At 39.0% G+C, this 18011-nt stretch overlaps 1 protein-coding gene across 1 annotated transcript in view; it reads right to left on the bottom strand.

The window, feature by feature from the left end:
* Positions 1-564: 564 nt before the first annotated feature.
* NXPH1 (neurexophilin 1) overlaps positions 565-18011 on the bottom strand; it is a 142960-nt gene continuing 125513 nt past the window's right edge. Inside the window, exon 2 of the mRNA XM_075022480.1 lies at positions 565-1326. Within this exon, the coding sequence (XP_074878581.1) occupies positions 565-1326 (762 nt within the window). The remainder of the gene's footprint in view (positions 1327-18011) is intronic.

The following is an 18011-nucleotide window of genomic DNA, read 5'->3' as shown; positions in this document are numbered from 1 at the left end:
ACGATGCTTTGCTGTGTTCATAGAATAAGGAATACTGAAATCTAGACACACATTTTTCCCATTTTAACAAGTATTTACTCCTACAGTATTATTTACCAGCACAGCTACTCCAAGCAGTAGAATGCATGAGTGGGGATTATTGATTGGCGTGTACTCAAAGGACTTTCAAAGAGATTTCCATAACAGTCTGTGTTAGAAACCATTCTCTGTCTAGTTAATCCATTTTGCTTGATGATAGGTTATCCTGAAACCTTAGATATCGGACAATGAAAGCTCTCTTAACAGGAATCTCAATAGATGTGAGCTGAAAAGAGTGTGTGTCTTTGTGTACGTGTATGGTTTTATTTCAAATCCATAGTGATTTACAACTAGATTGATACATGGAGCTGACGGGGCAAAATTACATTAGATTGTTTTCCACTAACATATTTGCAGCCATTTGACATCAGCAGCAGCAGGTAGACACATTCCAGGCAATAGATGTGGCCTTCCTCCTTGAGGTTACAGCCCTGGCATATGACCTCTTTTATTCCCCAGGCTTCAGTCTCAGACACATGTTGGTCCTCACCCTGATGGGAAGTAGGGTGTGTCACTGTGGTAGTTGTAATCAGGACACACCTTCTGTACTAGTTTATAATCTGTACTATAAAAGGAAATGTAAATACAGATTACTTTAAAGGGCTTGGAGCAGAGCCATGACACGTGGCTCTGGGTCTGCTCCTGATAACAGGTTTTTGAAGGGTCATAGTTGCAGAGTGTGTTCTTGGTAGCCTTGTCAACCTTTTCGTACTCAATTCGACAGTTAAAGGACTTGGAATCTTTGGCATCAATCACTGTCTGTTGTGCCAAGTCAAATTCCACTATTTTTGTAGGGGGCACTAGGCTCACAGATACATTTCCTTGACCAGTGGAGTTATGCCTGAAGTAAACACTAAACGTCCCATTGCCATGGTCAACGATTTTCCCCGTTATTAACAGATTTAGCTTCACAGTCTTGATGTTGGAATGAAAATCGCCCCAGCCAAACATTTTCTTAAATTTCCCAGTTTTGACAATGGGCCGTCTCTTTGCTCTGGGCCGAGGTTCTTGCAGGTCTGTGGAGTTCCTCAGCCAGTCCCAGAGATCTTGCTCAGAATAAGTTTCTGGGGCATCGTATCGCAGGTCCAAATCTGTATCATTTTCCTTTCCACGAAAAGTCTGTGACAGCAGTCGGCTGATGGACAAGTCTTTGCTACTTTCTGTCCATATGTGCTTTAGTGTGGATTTGGAGCTTCCTGATTTTAGAAGTTCTGTTTTTCCTCCATTTGTTAAATTTGCACAGGTAGCCTGAAAAAGAAAGAAGGGAAGAAGAAAGAAAGGATATATTGAGATACGTAATACAAAATCCATCATTCCCACCCAAGACCAAAATGATCAGGTTTCAAAATCATAGGGATTTTTTTTTTTGAGAAATTAAATTATATCTCTGTAGTCAGTAAAACAAAACAGAAACATCTATTTTCCTCTTCTTTCCAAGTAGTCATTACTTAATTCTCCTTTGTCAGTCTTTTACACTGGCCTTCAGATTTAATCCCAGCTATTCGCATTATTTTTCAGCCTGAAATCTACTTCCATTATGATGCCTGTAAGTGATGAGTATGCAACGAAGTACTGCAAAAACTAAGGTACACAGCCATGTCATCCTCCAGTCTTTATGTGGCTTTCATTGGCCATTTCTCATCTCAGAGTGAAGTACTCTTGCTTGAATATTGTCTCTCCAAAGTGACTGTGTCTTCCACCATCACATTCATTTATTTTTGCTGCCCCTGGAGTCCACTGTCAGGGTGCTGTCTTCGTGGTGCCAGCCTGACCATGCTCAGAGTCCGTGTCATTATAAATCTAATAATAGTAATATAATTTCCCTACTCCTTTTATGAGTACACATTGGTCTGTGTTCTTGACTGGGACCTTCAGTCACAACTACAATATAAATAATAATGAAAATTTTAATGCGTTTTGTGTCAACAGCTGTACGTATTGTGTGCTGTACCTCAGTTAATGCAAGAGGAGTCACAGTCTTCTCTCATAGTCCCTTACAGATTAGGTACTGATTTGCCTTGTCTGTATCTAGTATGACATGCATTTCTCCTTCCTCACTTCTTTTTTTCACACCTTCCTCCCCAAACAAAAACATGATCTGTGCAAGAAAGCAAGCCATTTGTGTATTTACAAAAGGAAAAAAAAAAAAAAAGGCCACCAATTTAATAGTAAAAAAAATCCTGCAAAATCACATTTTTAAAAAATACAAAATCTTGCACCAAGTTCCTACAAAATCATAAACTTCAGACATAGTTTTTCACAGAATTTAGTGTCAGAGCAATTTGTTTTATTTATATTTTTTCTCTTTGCCTTAATTGTGTGGAAAACAGAGAACAGATGCAGTCTTGCAGCTGTCTGACATGCAGCACTGGTAGAGAGCTCTGACAGAGCGTAGCAGGAAGGGCTGGAATTGGCAGGGGGTAGTGGGTGGATGGAAAGGGACCGACAACACCCTTAGTGCCATTCCCCCTAAAAATTCGGACCGGATGCACTGCCACATTTTTTAACATTTGTCCTCTGAAGAGGACATCAAGTTTCTTATTTCCCTTTTCATAGCTAAATAGGAGATTCTGAATATGCCTGTTTTATTCCTCTGTGTTCTGGCACTGATTTACATGCTTCTATCATACTTGCAGTTAAATCTTTCTCTTCACTTAAAAATGAATTGAGTGTATTCCCAACCCAGGAAACCCATTGGAAACCAGCTAGTATTTAAATCATGTCCCCTCCCTACTGGTACAACTGGAGGTATATGTCACGGAGGATATCTATCACAGCCTGGCCTTTTCATTTCCTAACAATCATGGAATTGAAGCATGCTTTCATTAACTTCAGTACTTTTTCAAGGTCAGTTGAAGGCACATACATAAACTCAGTCTAAATTGTCTTAATACATTGATCAGATAGGAGGCATGCCCCCAGCCTTTTACAGTAAACAAATAGGTAAATAAATCTGTCACATCCCACACTATACCTTCCCGGTGCATTTCAGGTTGGTGGGCCAGTAAGGCTAATAGAAAAAATATGGCTTTTATTTAGAATTTTGCCAAAGAGATGACTTCCTCCTCTTTTGAATGGAAGGAAGGATTAAAACACAGACTAGCATTTTGATAGCCAGTTTGTAGCTGCATCTTAGCATCAACACAGTGAGCCAGGAGAGAAGCTGTAATGAAATGCACTGATGGTGCACTGGTTAATGAAGCAGCAATGAAGATGTCACAGGGAGAAAGAAAGAGACTCAGAATATAATTTTGCTGTGGCATATGGGGAAGGAGTGCAAAATAAGAAAAGAAATGTGGTTAAAAGGAAAAATATGCCTGTCTAGCATGAATCTGTCAACCTGCTATGAATCTAAGCAGTTAGCTAGCAGAGCTAGCATACCTGCAATCTGTAGGTAAGATACAGATTGCTTACCACTATATTTTTCTTTGCTCACAGCTTGTTTTTCTTTTGTTTTCCTTTCTGCATCCAATGATTTACATTTCATAGGATTACACTACAAGTTCCATGTAACAAGACGTAATGGTATAAAAACCTTCTAAAGAGAAGGTCTCTTTTTTTCAGATGTATAAAACTGAATACCCAGGAAAGGAAGGAGGTATTTTCTGAAATGGTTGCTGATTGATCCAATACAGGTGGTTTTTTGAAAGCCAGTATATTTCATGAAAATGGATGATTCAGATTCCATGCATGCTATACTGCTTCATACCTGATCTAACAAATACAATTGATTGTTACTGTCATCAATTTTGTAATATCTGAAAGACTTCTCATCATGCAGTTAGCCCCGAGACCTCTGTTTGTGATTTTCATGTGGGTAACTGGCTGCATTCATGATTAAAGGCCTGAACCTGCCCTCCCTAGTCAAGTGTCTGTGTAAGCACTAGAAAAAAACAACCCACAAGGGTTAATAAAAAAGCTCTAGAATTCATTGTTCTTCACTAACATTTTCCAGCCAACTGCTTTTTCATATACTGTGAGTATACTATGTGCTGTAGAAAGTAGCTATATGTATCCTCAGAGACTTGCATACCAAATAATACAGAGCATTGCTGTGTAATAGAATTTCTGCAAATACAGCACTTATTTTTACATGTACTAATCCACAATTTTCTTCCATCTCTTTTCTTTCCAACCACAAGGCTGCAATAATACAGGAAAGATCATGCAAATCCATGACATTTTGCACTTAGTAGTTGTATTGGTTTTATGTGGCAAGGTTTTGGTAGCAGGGGGGGCGGTTACAGGGGTGGCTTCTGGAAGAAGCTGCTGGAAGCTTCCCCTGTGTTCGAGAGAGAGCGAGCCCATACCAGCCGGCTCTAAGACGGACCCGCTGCCGGCCAAGGCCGAGCCAATCAGTGATAGTGGTAACGCCTCTGTGATAACATTTTTAAGAAGGAAATAAAGTTGAGACAGTGAGAAACAGCCGCCGGAGAGAGGAGTGAAAACATGTAAGAGAAACAGCCCTGCGGACACCCAGGTCAGTGAAGAAGGAGGGGGAGGAGATGCTCCAGGCGCCAGAGCAGAGATTCCCCTGCAGCCCGTGATGAAGACCATGGTGAGGCAGGCTGTCCCCCTGCAGCCCAGGGAGGTCCACGGTGGAGCAGATCTCCACCTGCAGCCCGGGCAGGACCCCACGCCGGAGCAGGTGGGTTCCCGAAGGAGGCTGTGACCCCGTGGGAACCCCACGCTGGAGCAGGCTCCTGGCAGGACCTGTGGATCTGCGGAGAGAGGAGCCCACGGATCAGGTTTTCTGGCAGGACTTGTGACCCTGTGGGGGACCCACACTGGAGCAGTGTGCTCCTGAAGGACTGCACACCGTGGAAAAGACCCATGCTGGAGCAGTTTGTGAAGAACTACAGCCCGTGGGAAGGACCCACGTTGGAGAAGTTCATGGAGGACTGTCTGCCATGGGTGGGACCCCACGCTGGAGCAGGGGAAGAGTGTGATGAGTCCTCCCCCTGAGGATGATGAAGCGGCAGAAAATAACGTGTGATGACCGTAAACCCCATCCCCGTCCCCCTGTGCCGCTGGAGGGGGTTTGGTAGAGAAATCCGGGAGTGAAGTTGTGCCTGGGAAGAAGGGAGAGGTGGAGGGAAGGTGTTCTGAGATTTGGTTTTATTTTACATTAGCTTACTCTGGTTGATTTGTAATAAATTAAGTTAATTTTCCCCAAACTGAGTCTGTTTTGCCCATGACGGTAATTGGTGAGTGATCTCTCCTGTCCTTATCTCAACCCACAAGCTCTTTGTTATATTTTCTCTCCCCTGTCCAGCTGAGGAGGGGGAGTGCTAGAACGGCTTTGGTGGGCATCTGGCATCCAGCCAGGGTTAACCCATCACAGTAGTCTGAAAACTATCTTACTGAAACATAGACCTATTGTAGTGGTGCATGAAAAAGAGCCAATTTAAAATGGCTAATGGAGAGCTAAAACACTGACCAGCACAAACTCTGTGGTGGCTTTTTTGTCCTCTTCCTTGAGTATATTTGCATATAATTCAGAAACTTGCGTAGTCTACCTTATCAATTCATTCACTATAACCAGAGTCGCCTTCTTTTCCACGGCTAAGCGCCACTCCTAGACGAAACATTGAAAAGTTTGGCCTACTTGTGCTGGGCCTGGCTAGGGTAGAGTTAATTTTCTTGATAGCAGCTCATATTTGACCCAAACACTGGTAACACAGTAATGTTCTAGCTCTTGCTGAGCAGTGTTCGCACAGCATCAAGGCCTTCTCTGTTTCTCTCTTGACCCCTCAAGTGAATACATTATGGGGGGTGCACAATAGGTTGGGAGGGGACACAACTGAGCAGATGACCTGAACTAACTAAAGATGTATTCCATACCATATAACATGCTTAGCAATTAAAAGGAAAAGAAGGGGGTTTGCGGGGGGTAGCCATCTTTTGCTCAGGAAGGCTGGGCATCATTCTACCCATGGGAAGTGGTGAGTGTTGCCTTTACATAGCTTGTTTTGTTTTGTTTTCTTCTCTCTTCTTCACTTATCCTTCACTTATTAAACTTTTTTTTATCTTGACCCCCAAGTTTCCTCGCTTTTATTCTTCCTTTCCTCTTCCCTTGTCCCACTGGGGAAGGGGGGGGAAGTGAGCAAGCAGCTGTGTGGTGCTTAGCTGCCCACCAGGGTTAACCCACAACACCACTACAGTGCAATATATCAATGTTGGAAAAGGGCTGAGGAGGGCGATTTCCTCCATGAATGTATAGCTAGAAGTGGTTTTGAATTATTATGATGTCAAAAGTGTCCATATAGAACAATAGTAAGGAGCAAAAAGATTTAGAAATGCTTATCCAACACTACAAATGTCAGTGCAAAAGCAATCAGTAAGCCTGGCAGACTAACCTTTGGTTCCAGTCTTGTACTTTTAATGGAAAGTACGAATTTCCACCACCTAGTAAAGTTTACCGATATCAAAAAGGTACAAGTAGCTGACTGCCTGGTAACTCTTTTCCAAAGAATAATGACAAATTGTTATTCCATTTCTTTTTCTGCTTCTACGAAGGAGCAAAGACAGTGGTGTCACTGGGCACAATATCTCAAAACATCATTAAAAAAGACACAGGAATTGAGCTGTTATTCAGTTTTAACTCCATTAAAATAGAATACTCCATTCATTCTGTATCCTCCTTTTTCAGGGTGAAGAATTTTTTATGATGATGTTTAAGATCATTAAATGTATTTTAATGAATATGTGTAGTATTTTTAGGACTTCCTAAAGAATACGCAGTTTATTTGTCTCAGAAATTTTGGAGTTCTCTTTTAAGACACTGAGCCCTGTATGCTTCATCAGGTCAAACCTGAACATTGGGAGCAGAGAAAACTAAGTTGGAAAGAGATCTCGGAAAACCATGAAAGCCTTAAGTGGTGATTTAGGCCCTCTTCTCAGTGTAAAATCAACCACAGGTTTATTAACATTAATTTAAGATTGATCAATTTGAGATTTAAAAAAATGATCATTCAAAGAGGTACAGAATGCCTCTTGATTTCTCACTCTTTTCCTTTTATTCTAGCTCTATTACAGTTCATTACCTATAATTACAGTATTGGTTTAGAAATTATGTATTTATTCCTCTGAATGTATGACTACTTGAGGGCAAATGAAAATGTAAACAAACAATCTAATACTCAAGGTAGAAAATCTCTCTCTTCAGGTAAATAACTAATCAAAACCAAGATCGTTTTTGCTGGCATAGCACTGTAAGAATTTGGCTGCACTGTGTTTGCATATGCTCTGTATAAAAGAATTCAGAATTTCCTTTCCTCGGTCAGATATCTCAGATACAGCATGGGTGGGAGAGTACTGATGGACATAACTATAAGCTGGACCATTATCAAGGCAGGACACCACTCAGGAAATTTTAGCTGGATCCAGTTTCCTCATATTAATCCTGTTTATGCAATGGGTGGAGGAAAATCTGGACCTAGTTTACCGTTCTACTTTGATCAATTTTTTTTCCTATACTTGTCTACACACTGTACAAAGTTACTAGTGACATGGAAATATTTTATTCAGTGAATAATTTCTAGACAAGTCAAAGCCAGTATTCTACAGAAATTTGGCTGTAAAAAAAAGAAACTGAGAATGAAAGTTAATGGAGCTATAACAGGGGGAAGTAAAACACAGTGAAGGACTTGTACCTGTTGCAAACTGACACTTTGGAAAGGGAGGACAAACACAGAAAGCCACACATATTAATATTTCACAGAAACAGACCTCTCTGGTTTTAACTTACAAGCCTTTGTTACATGAGATGAAAAGAATAAGAATGTGGATTGGTTGATCAAAAAATGCAAACTCAGATGAATCTGACAAATGAAATAGTAAATCCCAATCTACTGTGACAAATGAGAACACAAAAATGGCTATGCAGGATCAACCAAAGACTCATTTAGAAAAACATCCTGTCTCCAATAGCAGCTTTAAGAGATGCCTGGAGAAGAGCAAGAATGTGGCAAGCATATGATAGTCCCCTAATTTCTTCCCAGCTGTCAAATATTTCTAATTTCCTCTTCTAGATATTGTTTCTGTATATGTTTTCCATTTCAGTAACTCTCAGTAGACTGCTCTTCTGTGCATTTGTCCACTCTGACATTTTGTAAAGTTCTATGCTCCATAACATCCTTCAGCAATGAGTTCCACAGCATTATTCCCTCTTACTGTTTTTTTTTTGAACCTGGCTTCTGCTACCTTCTTTGGAGAACCCTTCATTCTCCAGATGGAAAATTCAGTCTCTATCCAAATTTCCCATGCTCCTCTTTAGTTTTCTTTGCTGCTACACTTTACATATTTTTTCTACAAATATCAGTGAGTGGAAAATTTGATGATTTCTAGCTACCTAAAGAAGCCTACTTCTAGCCCACCAGCATATGCCTTAGCTGTATCTATTCATAGTAGTAAACAAATATTGATCGCCTTTCCAGCCTTGAGTACCAGCCTCCTGTGTCACATGGATAATCCCTTGTATGGAAGCCATTCTATAAATACCTTTGAATTTCCTTTTTGTCCTTCTCTGAAGCCTTCTCAGTTCTACTTCCAGATCTATCTTTAAGATGAGGAGGCCACAATGGCACACAGTATTCAAGATGTGGCAGAACCATGGCCTTGTATGGTGGCAAATGGCCTTCTATTATTTGTTCACTTTTTTTTTCTCTGCTAATTCATAATATTTTATTTGGTTTTGATCACTAATGAGCACTGAACTGATGCTTGCATGAAACTGTCTTAACCCTAAAAATCTCAATCCTATTTATATATGAAGCTGGAATTTCTTTTTTCCCCCACGTGTTTCCCATTGCATTTACTACCACAGAATTTCATTCCTTAATTTACTGCCTATTTACTAATTCTGATAAGATCTTTCTGCCATTCCTCACTGTTGGCTCTTATCTTTCCTACTCTGAAATATTTTGTCATCAACAGACTTTCTCACTCACCTTTCCCAGGTCATTTACAAATACATTGAACAGCAGAGGTCCTTGCATAGAGCCCTGCAGAATTCACATGGTGACCTCCTTCTGTTACTGACCATACAAAAAGAAGCATCTGAAGTTTTCAACAATATTTTGTAAAGTAATCACTTGGGATCATTCACTTAAGCACAAAAAAAATTTATTTTTGGTCACACAAAAACCAGAGGGAAGGTTAAATTTTTGTATTGTCTTTAAATTAGGAAACTGAACTTAATATACACTGTTACTGCAATTTTTGTGTAGATCTATCTTAGAACTCATAAAAATCAGCTTAATACTATCAACTGTGTTCAGCTCAGCTTTAAATTCTGTGTTTTTCTTGTTTTAATTGATGAGCTACCATGCTTGTTCTGAATGGCCCTTATTGGAAAGAAAATGTGGCTACCTGAGCTTTTTTCATCATTCACACAACAGAAGTTATGCAAGACCAGAAGCTGATACAATTTCAGCTGACGACAGCTGATATAAATTCAGTGAAATTTAACATCACTGAAATTAGAGCGCCTATATCAGTTGATATCTGTTCGAGATCTGACTAAGAATAAAAGACTAATGAGAAAATTTGTACCCACAGAAAGATGAGGGCACTAATAAAACAGTAAAGACACTGCTTTGTTTAGAGACATTATAATTCTTAACAGTTGTTGATCATAAAATATTAAGACATTGCAGTGGGCTGTTCTGAAAAAGAAAAATAAGTAGCACAAGTTACAGTTTTACAGTGCTCTTCTACACAATGCAAGTTGTCTGTTCTAAATAAGTCTGAAAACAAGCAGGTCTCAAAAAATTTTCAGGAAATGCAAAGGCGATAAAGCACCTTCAATGGTTGGTTTCCAAAGAGAATATTAAGAATTGCTATGTCAAATTTTGCTTTAGAGTTTCATTTCCTCTCCCTTGCATTCATGTTGACTGTGGGCTAAGCTGTGACACTACTATGAGTCCTGTGAATGGTAACAGACTGATGAAAGAAACTGGCCGCCTACTACCACATGCTAGGAAAGAGTCAGAACATCTTCTGTGCCAGCCCAGTCCATGATCTAGGGTGGGAATCACCTCACTAATCACATCATTCACCTGGAATTCAGGTCTTAGGTCTAAACTATTCATCTAGGCTTATTCCATAATCGAGAGAGAGCGAAGCAGGATGAACTACCTCCTCTGTCTCCATGAGGTATTGATGAACCTTCAGGGGTTGAATAAATGCTCCTAATCTAGATGCTTAAGGGTAAGCAAGAAAAATCTGACCTATGGTGTATAGTTTACCCTGGAGAGAACACCATGGAGAGAACACAAAGGCTGCAAGCTGGAAGCAGGACAATGATTGCCCTATCTAAATGCTTTCTGAAATGCTATAGTCATGTTCAAGTCCACTGCTCCCTATACATCTATAAGCACAGTCAAGCTAGTGCTGTGCTACTCATACGGCAAGGTATGCAGACTTGCTAGTATTGCTCCTCATTTTAGATATAGGAAATTTCCCAGCTGGAGGTTTCCTCTTAGAATAGTGTAGCTTTGTACTATTCTGTTATCTTTTGGGGTTGATTTAATCATGGAAATAATTTTCACAGGTATTTAGAATCTGAAAAACTAGTCTTCCTGAGCCTGTTTTGCTCACTCCTGACTACAAGAAACTGTTTAGTAAGCAGGCTTTTAAAAAGTGTTTAGTCTGTGAAAGATAGATAGGCTTTTGAAATCAATCAGACTTAGACTGTAATTATGGAGACATTTCTTCTGGTAGCAGTGCCCTAACTGATATTTTTCTCTTTCTCGTTGTTTTCTCTGCTTCACTCTGCCAGTGCTGCCCTCTCAGCTGTGGCAGTACAGCTCTTTGTAAGAACCCATGACTTTCTTTTTCCTTTCGCAATCTTCCAGAGTGGAAATCAAACTCAGACTTAAACATCCAGGCTCCTTTAAGTGCCTGGAAAAGACTGGGAACTTTGAATCAAGAACCAAAAACAGAGATCCAAGGCAGGAAGCAATGAAAAGCCAGCCCCAAGAAATGTTCCACCCTTTTTCTGAAAAGCAGGGTTGAAGACAGGCACTGCTGTCAATCTTGTCTTTCAGAGAAGGAATCTCATTGTTTTTCCTTCAAAGATGTAGCTCCTAGAGAAAAAGGAAGTGATTGACATTATCTATTTAATTTAAGAGCTTGAGAACATTAGCAAGTCAAACCAAAAGTCTTTTACCATGTATCCAACAATGGCTAAAAGTTTTTTTTTGTCGAGGAATCCAAAATCAGGGAAAGAATATACTCCTTCTACCAGAAAATATTTCCCATCTTCAAGCCTTTGTAGATCAAGGACTTCTTAAGCTGGATTTGTGGCTATGAATTTAATAACTTTCAACAAATATCACTTACACTTGCCTGTTTCTCTCTGAAACTTCCAGCATCTGAAACACCCTCCAACCAGTAGTTCCACCTCTTAACTTCAGACTATCTGAGGAACGTCCTGGTTTTTTGAACAAGTCACCTCCTAGCTTCATTTGATGCCACATAAATTCTTGTCCCACAGGCCACAACAAAATATAGAAAGGCAGCAGCATTTTTCCTGTAGCATTCCAGCAGAAGCAGCTTGGTGCCTGGATGCTCAGGCCAGGCAAAGCTGTAAAAGTTTATGGCTGGCACTAGAGGAGCTTCCCGGTCAAAAAAAGGAGGTAGTGACTGAGTTACAGGTAATTCCAGAACTAGGCAGCTCCAAAGGTGGTAGTCAAGAGGCAGTATAAAACTGTGGGTTTGGAATACATAGGAAATGTATGGACTCTCTTGGCTCAATTTATGGACCAAATCCTGACCCACCACCAAAGCCATTTGTAAAAATCCTAGAGGAGCAGAAGGATGAACGTAGTGTGGTATTATGTAGCTTGATTTCATTTTCTTGCCTAGTTAAGGCAGAACAGAAGGTGTTTGGTTTGTAAAACATCACTTCTCTTTCAATTTGGGAAACATTATACTATCCCTTATAATAGTCTGTGAACTGAAGGACCAGATGAGTTACAATACGCTGTGAAAATCTTCACATTACAATTTTACAGCTTTCTGCTTTTCGCCTTAGAAGTGCAGGAATTCAGCCCAAATATTTCTAATGGTGGAGAAGCAAGTGAATTTATAAAGATTTGGAAAAGGATTGAAATATAACTGTGTGAAATATCCTATTAACTCTTGCCCTACGTTTTACATTTTTAGAAAGAATTTAAACTAAACTCTTGAAGCCTGCTGCCTATGTTGTCATTAAAGATTTTTTACTTCAGTGGATTATGACTTTTGAAAATTCATCCCATCTCTGTTCAGCAGGGGATTAAATTTCCATGGAATAAATTAAAGTGGGTTAAAAATGTCTAACAGAGTTTTAAGACCCCTGTATTATGCCAGTATCAAAAAGTGCTGCTAACTTTGAAATTAAAGTCTAGCTAGGTAAATAAATTTTGTCAAGGATCTATTGTTCTCATTCCAGATTTCTATAAGCCTTCTTTTATTAATATTGGTTTGCCATTTTCTGCATACATGTAGAAAGTAATGTTAAATAAAATTAGATTTTATATGAAAGGCCACAGAGCAACATTTTAATCAAAATTTGCACTGTAGTTTGCTTTATATATAACACACTGAAGAAAATGTCCATTTTCATATGGGGAGACATAACTTCTGAAGAAGGTGAAAAAGGCTATAACGTGTGATATCCCGGTACTATATAATGGACAAAGCCACTGTGCACTATTAACATGCTCTATTAGTATTACTCATTTTCTACATACAGTTTCCAGTCATCCACTGTTAACGTAAAAGTTTAATAAAATTAAAATACTCCCATATTTTACCCAAATAGTTTGTTGCTCGTCTCTGATACCATATTTTTCCAAAGAAAAGTGTTGATACAGCTGAGTCACTTTCCACACAGATATTCATGGGTGCATTCTAGAAATCTGAATTTGAACAAAGACATCTTTTGAGGAGATTTAACTCCCATTGATGTTGGCAGAGTGTACATTCCCACACAAAGAAATTGTATATCTGTACGAGATGCTTGTGAAATATAAAAAAGGTATAAGAAATACATAAAAGTATAAGAAATACTATTGCAAAAGTACAGATTCCTTTCATTAAAATTGCCTGTTGTTCACTATGAGTTATTCACTTACTGCAAACAGCTGAATACTTTAGGAAAGGCATTTTAAAAGCACAGAGGAAGCCGTTCCAAGGTTCAATCGGAGTTTGGCACATCCCTGCTAACTTTTATGCCTTCATCTTCACCTTATGACCTTGCCAGATTTGCATACTGACTTCTCAGAAGTCTTCTGTGATAGCAAAGAAGAAGGTTTTCTTCTCTTTGAATTTCAACCAGAAGCAGCAATACATTCCCTTTCTAACTGTGTTTGTTCAAGAGGCATTGATCATTCATTCATTTGGTCAATGGATATCAAAATCTATTAAAATCCATCTCAGAGGAAAGAGGTGTGTTTCTTTAATGTTGTTCTGGTAAGGAAGGGAAAGATTAAACAGCTATTCTATTGCAAGGGTACTCAATTTTTGTTGAGATTTCCTTGGTAGTTTTGTCAAGGTCTGCTAATTCTTACAGGAGTATGCTCAACAGTAAGCAGCACGTGGGCACCAGCTCTGCTGGGCAAGCCAAGTGCTGCATGCTGTTTTCCTGGCTATGATGTAGGCAAACATGTTGCAATGCTCCCAAAGTGCAGAGATGTCAAAGAAATACGGATTGTCCGACTGGAAACTGGGAGGCACCACATGTTACATATTTACAGGATCCAGGCAAAACTTATTCTTGATCCAAATCTCAACAGGACTCTACCATCAGTGCACATTTGCTCAGTCAGGATGCAGGGAGACCAAGTAGCCTCAGAAAAAGTACTACCCCCATTTGCCTACATAGCTGGTCTTTCTGTGACTCTGGACACAGGTGTCACAAGAGACCTATTATGCCATTAAGAGGAATGCAGTTAGAGAGTACTAGAAGGGGATACTGTACACCAATTTCTTTGCCTTTTGTAAAGTAGTAATATTCATTCAGTATGGTACTTCTTTGTAGTGATTATCCCTGAACTTGTACAGACCGGTTTTTAGGTCTATGGTACCTTTCTGACTTGATCCAGACAGACACAGTGAGGGAACCTAGCACAGCCAAACAAAAGTTAATAGAATAGCCAATAGAAAATCAACATTTTCTATGCCTGATAGTAGTCTTGTATTTTCTTCCTGCAATAGTATCACACCTAATTAAAAGTGAAAATTAATAGCCAGCAGGATTAATCAAATTCCATATGCAAATATCTGGCTCATGAGAGCCATGGTCCAATTGCTAGTACTATCACTAAGGTCATTAATTTAAATTGAGATGAGTTAAGAGTCCTTTGAGCATTGACACATAAGTTGAAGGAGGTTATTCATTGCTAAGTTTTTCACACTGAACCGAAAAACTTAGGAAGAAAATGCATGAACATTGCTTCAGCACACCGATTTCTAGGATAATGAGCAGTACTGTGAGCTTGTCTGTGGAGGACTGTGAGTACTTTCCTGTAACATACAGTAGTTCTGATGATACATTGCTTTAAATTCCTATTAAGATGTACTGAAGCAAGTTGAATACAAGATAGTTCAAGGTCTAGTAAACTGACATTTTGGGGATTATTTTATGCCTGCTGACTTCTGCTGAGCACCTCCAAATTACAGAAAGACTTTTCTTTTTTTGAACAAAACTCGAGTTCCAGTTTCATAAACCCTTCACACACTTTTCCAGTCTTCAGAAAAGGTCCAAACATTTCCAATTAGCAAGAAATATTAACTCAACTTACAAAGAGAAATACTGGAGCTAGAGCACTGGTTATACTAGTGCAAATACAGTGCATTCTCAGTTTACCATCTCTTCAGCTCACCTCAGAACTAGCTCCAGGGTCTTGATCCTTAACTGCATTTCTAGGCAGGGTGACTAGAAGAAGTGTAGTCTTTAAAGGCAAATTATAATGGAGTGCTCTACACCTATGAACTTTCTCCAAATGCTGATGGCTGAAATATTTTAAGTTGCATAGTAACAGAATGACTGCAGAGTAATAAAGTAGTGATGGCATTATATTACTTTTCCTACATAAAGAATAAAAACATAAAATTTATTATCCTGACCTTGTATCACAAGGACTTCTCAGGTATGTAAAAAAATTCAACTGGCCTATCAAAATGGAATTAGACTAAAGGGAAACCTGCAAAGCATGGTTTCCAGAAGTTTTTTGAAATTTAAAGAAAACACTGGAGTCTGAAAAATTAGGCTGGAGTCCTTACAAGTTTGGGCTTTAGCATTTACTCAATAGCATATTTTCATATTCTTAAAGTATAACGAATTTGGGGTTCAGGGAGAATCAGGTCCCAAATCTGCATGAGTTAAGAAATGCAGTGGTACTGAAAATGGACAGAGAAACAGAAACTTTTCCTACCAAGTTCCAGAGAGCCTTCATCTTTTTTGACTGATACTTGGACCCCATTCTGCTTTGACCTTAGACTGTTCTGAGCATCACCACCTTGACCACACTGAATTATTTGGGCCAATTCTATCTGCAGTTCCATTCATACAGCCTCCTGCATGAGCAGGATTTCAATGGAGTGATTCAGACAGAAATTAAGTTCTTTGCCTTTCAGAGAATAAATGTTTCTTCAAAGACAGGTCAAGATGACTGTATATTAATATATTCCTATATCTGCCCAAAAAAGCAAATAACTTTTTTTCCATTGTCTCATCCTCTGTATCTGTGTGGCTGAGCAGCAGCACAAACCAATTTAACCTTAGCAAGCAAATTTCATTTGTTACCTGCCAAATGCTGATACAAAAGATAACTATGAAAAAGCAATAAAATCCTCATTCTAAGGCAATAGGTAACATGCCTTCTCTATAATATACTTGCTCAATAACATTCAATGAACTCATAAAAGCATTTAATTTAAATATAAATGCTTAGCAGTTCCATTTTTCAGGGAGTAAATGACACTTTTGCTTGTGTTTCTTTTAAATGCATTCACAGAATAGATATCCTTTCAAAACCCACAGTTAGTGTTATATATTATCACTATTACTGCAATGCTCACAGACCACTCTGTGGTCAGGGTTACAGTGTACTAGAAACTAAACATATATAGTCACTGCCCTAGAGAGTTTTCTCACTGAAACAGATTTGGCAAAGACAAAGCTAAAAGAATATCGGTGATGTTGTAACTCAGATGCAGAGCTAAGGGTTAGTACAAATCTCTGGACTTTTCTTTCCAATGTCATATCCAGGATGTCCCAAAAAAGGCTGATTCCAATAACTGGTTGAGATACAAGATGCCACTAGGTGTTTTAAAAAGGATGCAGGCTCAAGGGAATAAAGTCAGCTCAGAGGTGAGTTGTGTTGCGGAACTCACTAAGTCCATGTCATCAAGAAGCCTGAAACCCACTCATAGAGCATTAAGAGGTCCCAGTTTTCTCCAGGATCTGGGACACCTGCCTTCAGTAGTAAGAAATATTTGACTTGGTCCTCTGATAAAAATGGAAGTGAAAGTAATCATACAAATATAATCTGCCTTCCAAAATGTGAATCCTTCAATTCCCTCTTTATCCTTCAGCTGTCAGTCAACAGCAGATCTGGGTAGTCCATAAACTACCTAGTGAATAACAAGAATATTTTCCATTGTTTTAAATTTACTTAATAAAATTCTAATGATATAATTTTTACGAACTTACTGGAAACCAGCAACATCTAACTCACTTTATTCAAGCTATTAGCTCTTTAGAGTGTTTTCTTTCTTAGTTTGTTGTACAGATAACTAAGACAAGGTACTGTAGGGCAGCAATAAAAGTCCAGCTGGTACTTGTTACAAGATTCTTTAAGCATTTTATCCACCCACTGAAAAATTTTTGTGCATTCATCTTATGGTTTTTGTTGCTAAAATATGGAAGCATTTTCATCTAGTGTAATCCAGTAATATCCTGGATTAATTAATAGAATAGATTTTTCTGGTCATTTCAAAGCAGTTTTCCCATGGAGAACAGCATATACACACATTTGGTCTAAAAGATGTCATGTTTACAAGACAGACATTCTATCACTCACCAGTTGCAGAATGGTGTGAGAACATCAAGCTTTGGAATTTACAGTTTTGCTATGTCGTGATAGTAACCCTAACCAAATGCCTGAAGCCTAAGCCCCAAGTCAAAATCCTAACTCCTTATTCTAAGCCCCTGACATTCAACCTCTCACTTAACCCTAACTCTAACCTGTTTGGTGCCCAAGAAGGAGAAGAAGGGCAGGGGTTGTATTTATAATGCACATAATGTAGCTATGATATACTTTCTCTAAAACTACTCCTGCATTTTCAAGTATGATCATGTACTTCGAGTGATGCAGAATCAGATCATTCACCAGCTTCACTGACTACTACTTCACTAAATTTTCAGCAGATCCATGTCAGATTAATCCAGCTGAGGATAGACCACATACATTTAACATTATCAAAAAACTGTCAGTTTTAAATTGCAGGTTCTTCTGCATTCAGAGCACTTAGAATAATCTTCAGCTATATTTGTGTTCCAAAATATGATTTGATATCACTCAGAATGAAAGAAATCCAAATATATCAACAGAACACAAAAAGCTCAGGCAGAGAGACTGCAATTTTCCAGTTTGTCCTTCAGTCGGGAAATGGCAGAACTTTTTGTTATGGGGAATGGCAGTGAGGGCTGCATGGCAGTCTCTGTGCCTGTTCAATTACTGCCCATTCTAATCAGATTGCCAGCAAGGGATCGTTAGGAGTTTGGTGTTTGTGATGTAAAATATCTACTAGGAATTGGATTTTGATCATCACTTCATTTTACATCTGTTTCCCACTAACCAATGGAACAAAAGAGTGTTAATCACTCTTGACCTTTCCTGGATTTGAACTAGTAACTTAATTGCTAATCCCTACCGAGG

This window comes from Buteo buteo, chromosome 2, assembly GCF_964188355.1.
Source record: "Buteo buteo chromosome 2, bButBut1.hap1.1, whole genome shotgun sequence".
NCBI classification, from domain to species: domain Eukaryota; kingdom Metazoa; phylum Chordata; class Aves; order Accipitriformes; family Accipitridae; genus Buteo; species Buteo buteo.
This window is presented reverse-complemented; position numbering and strand designations above follow the sequence as displayed.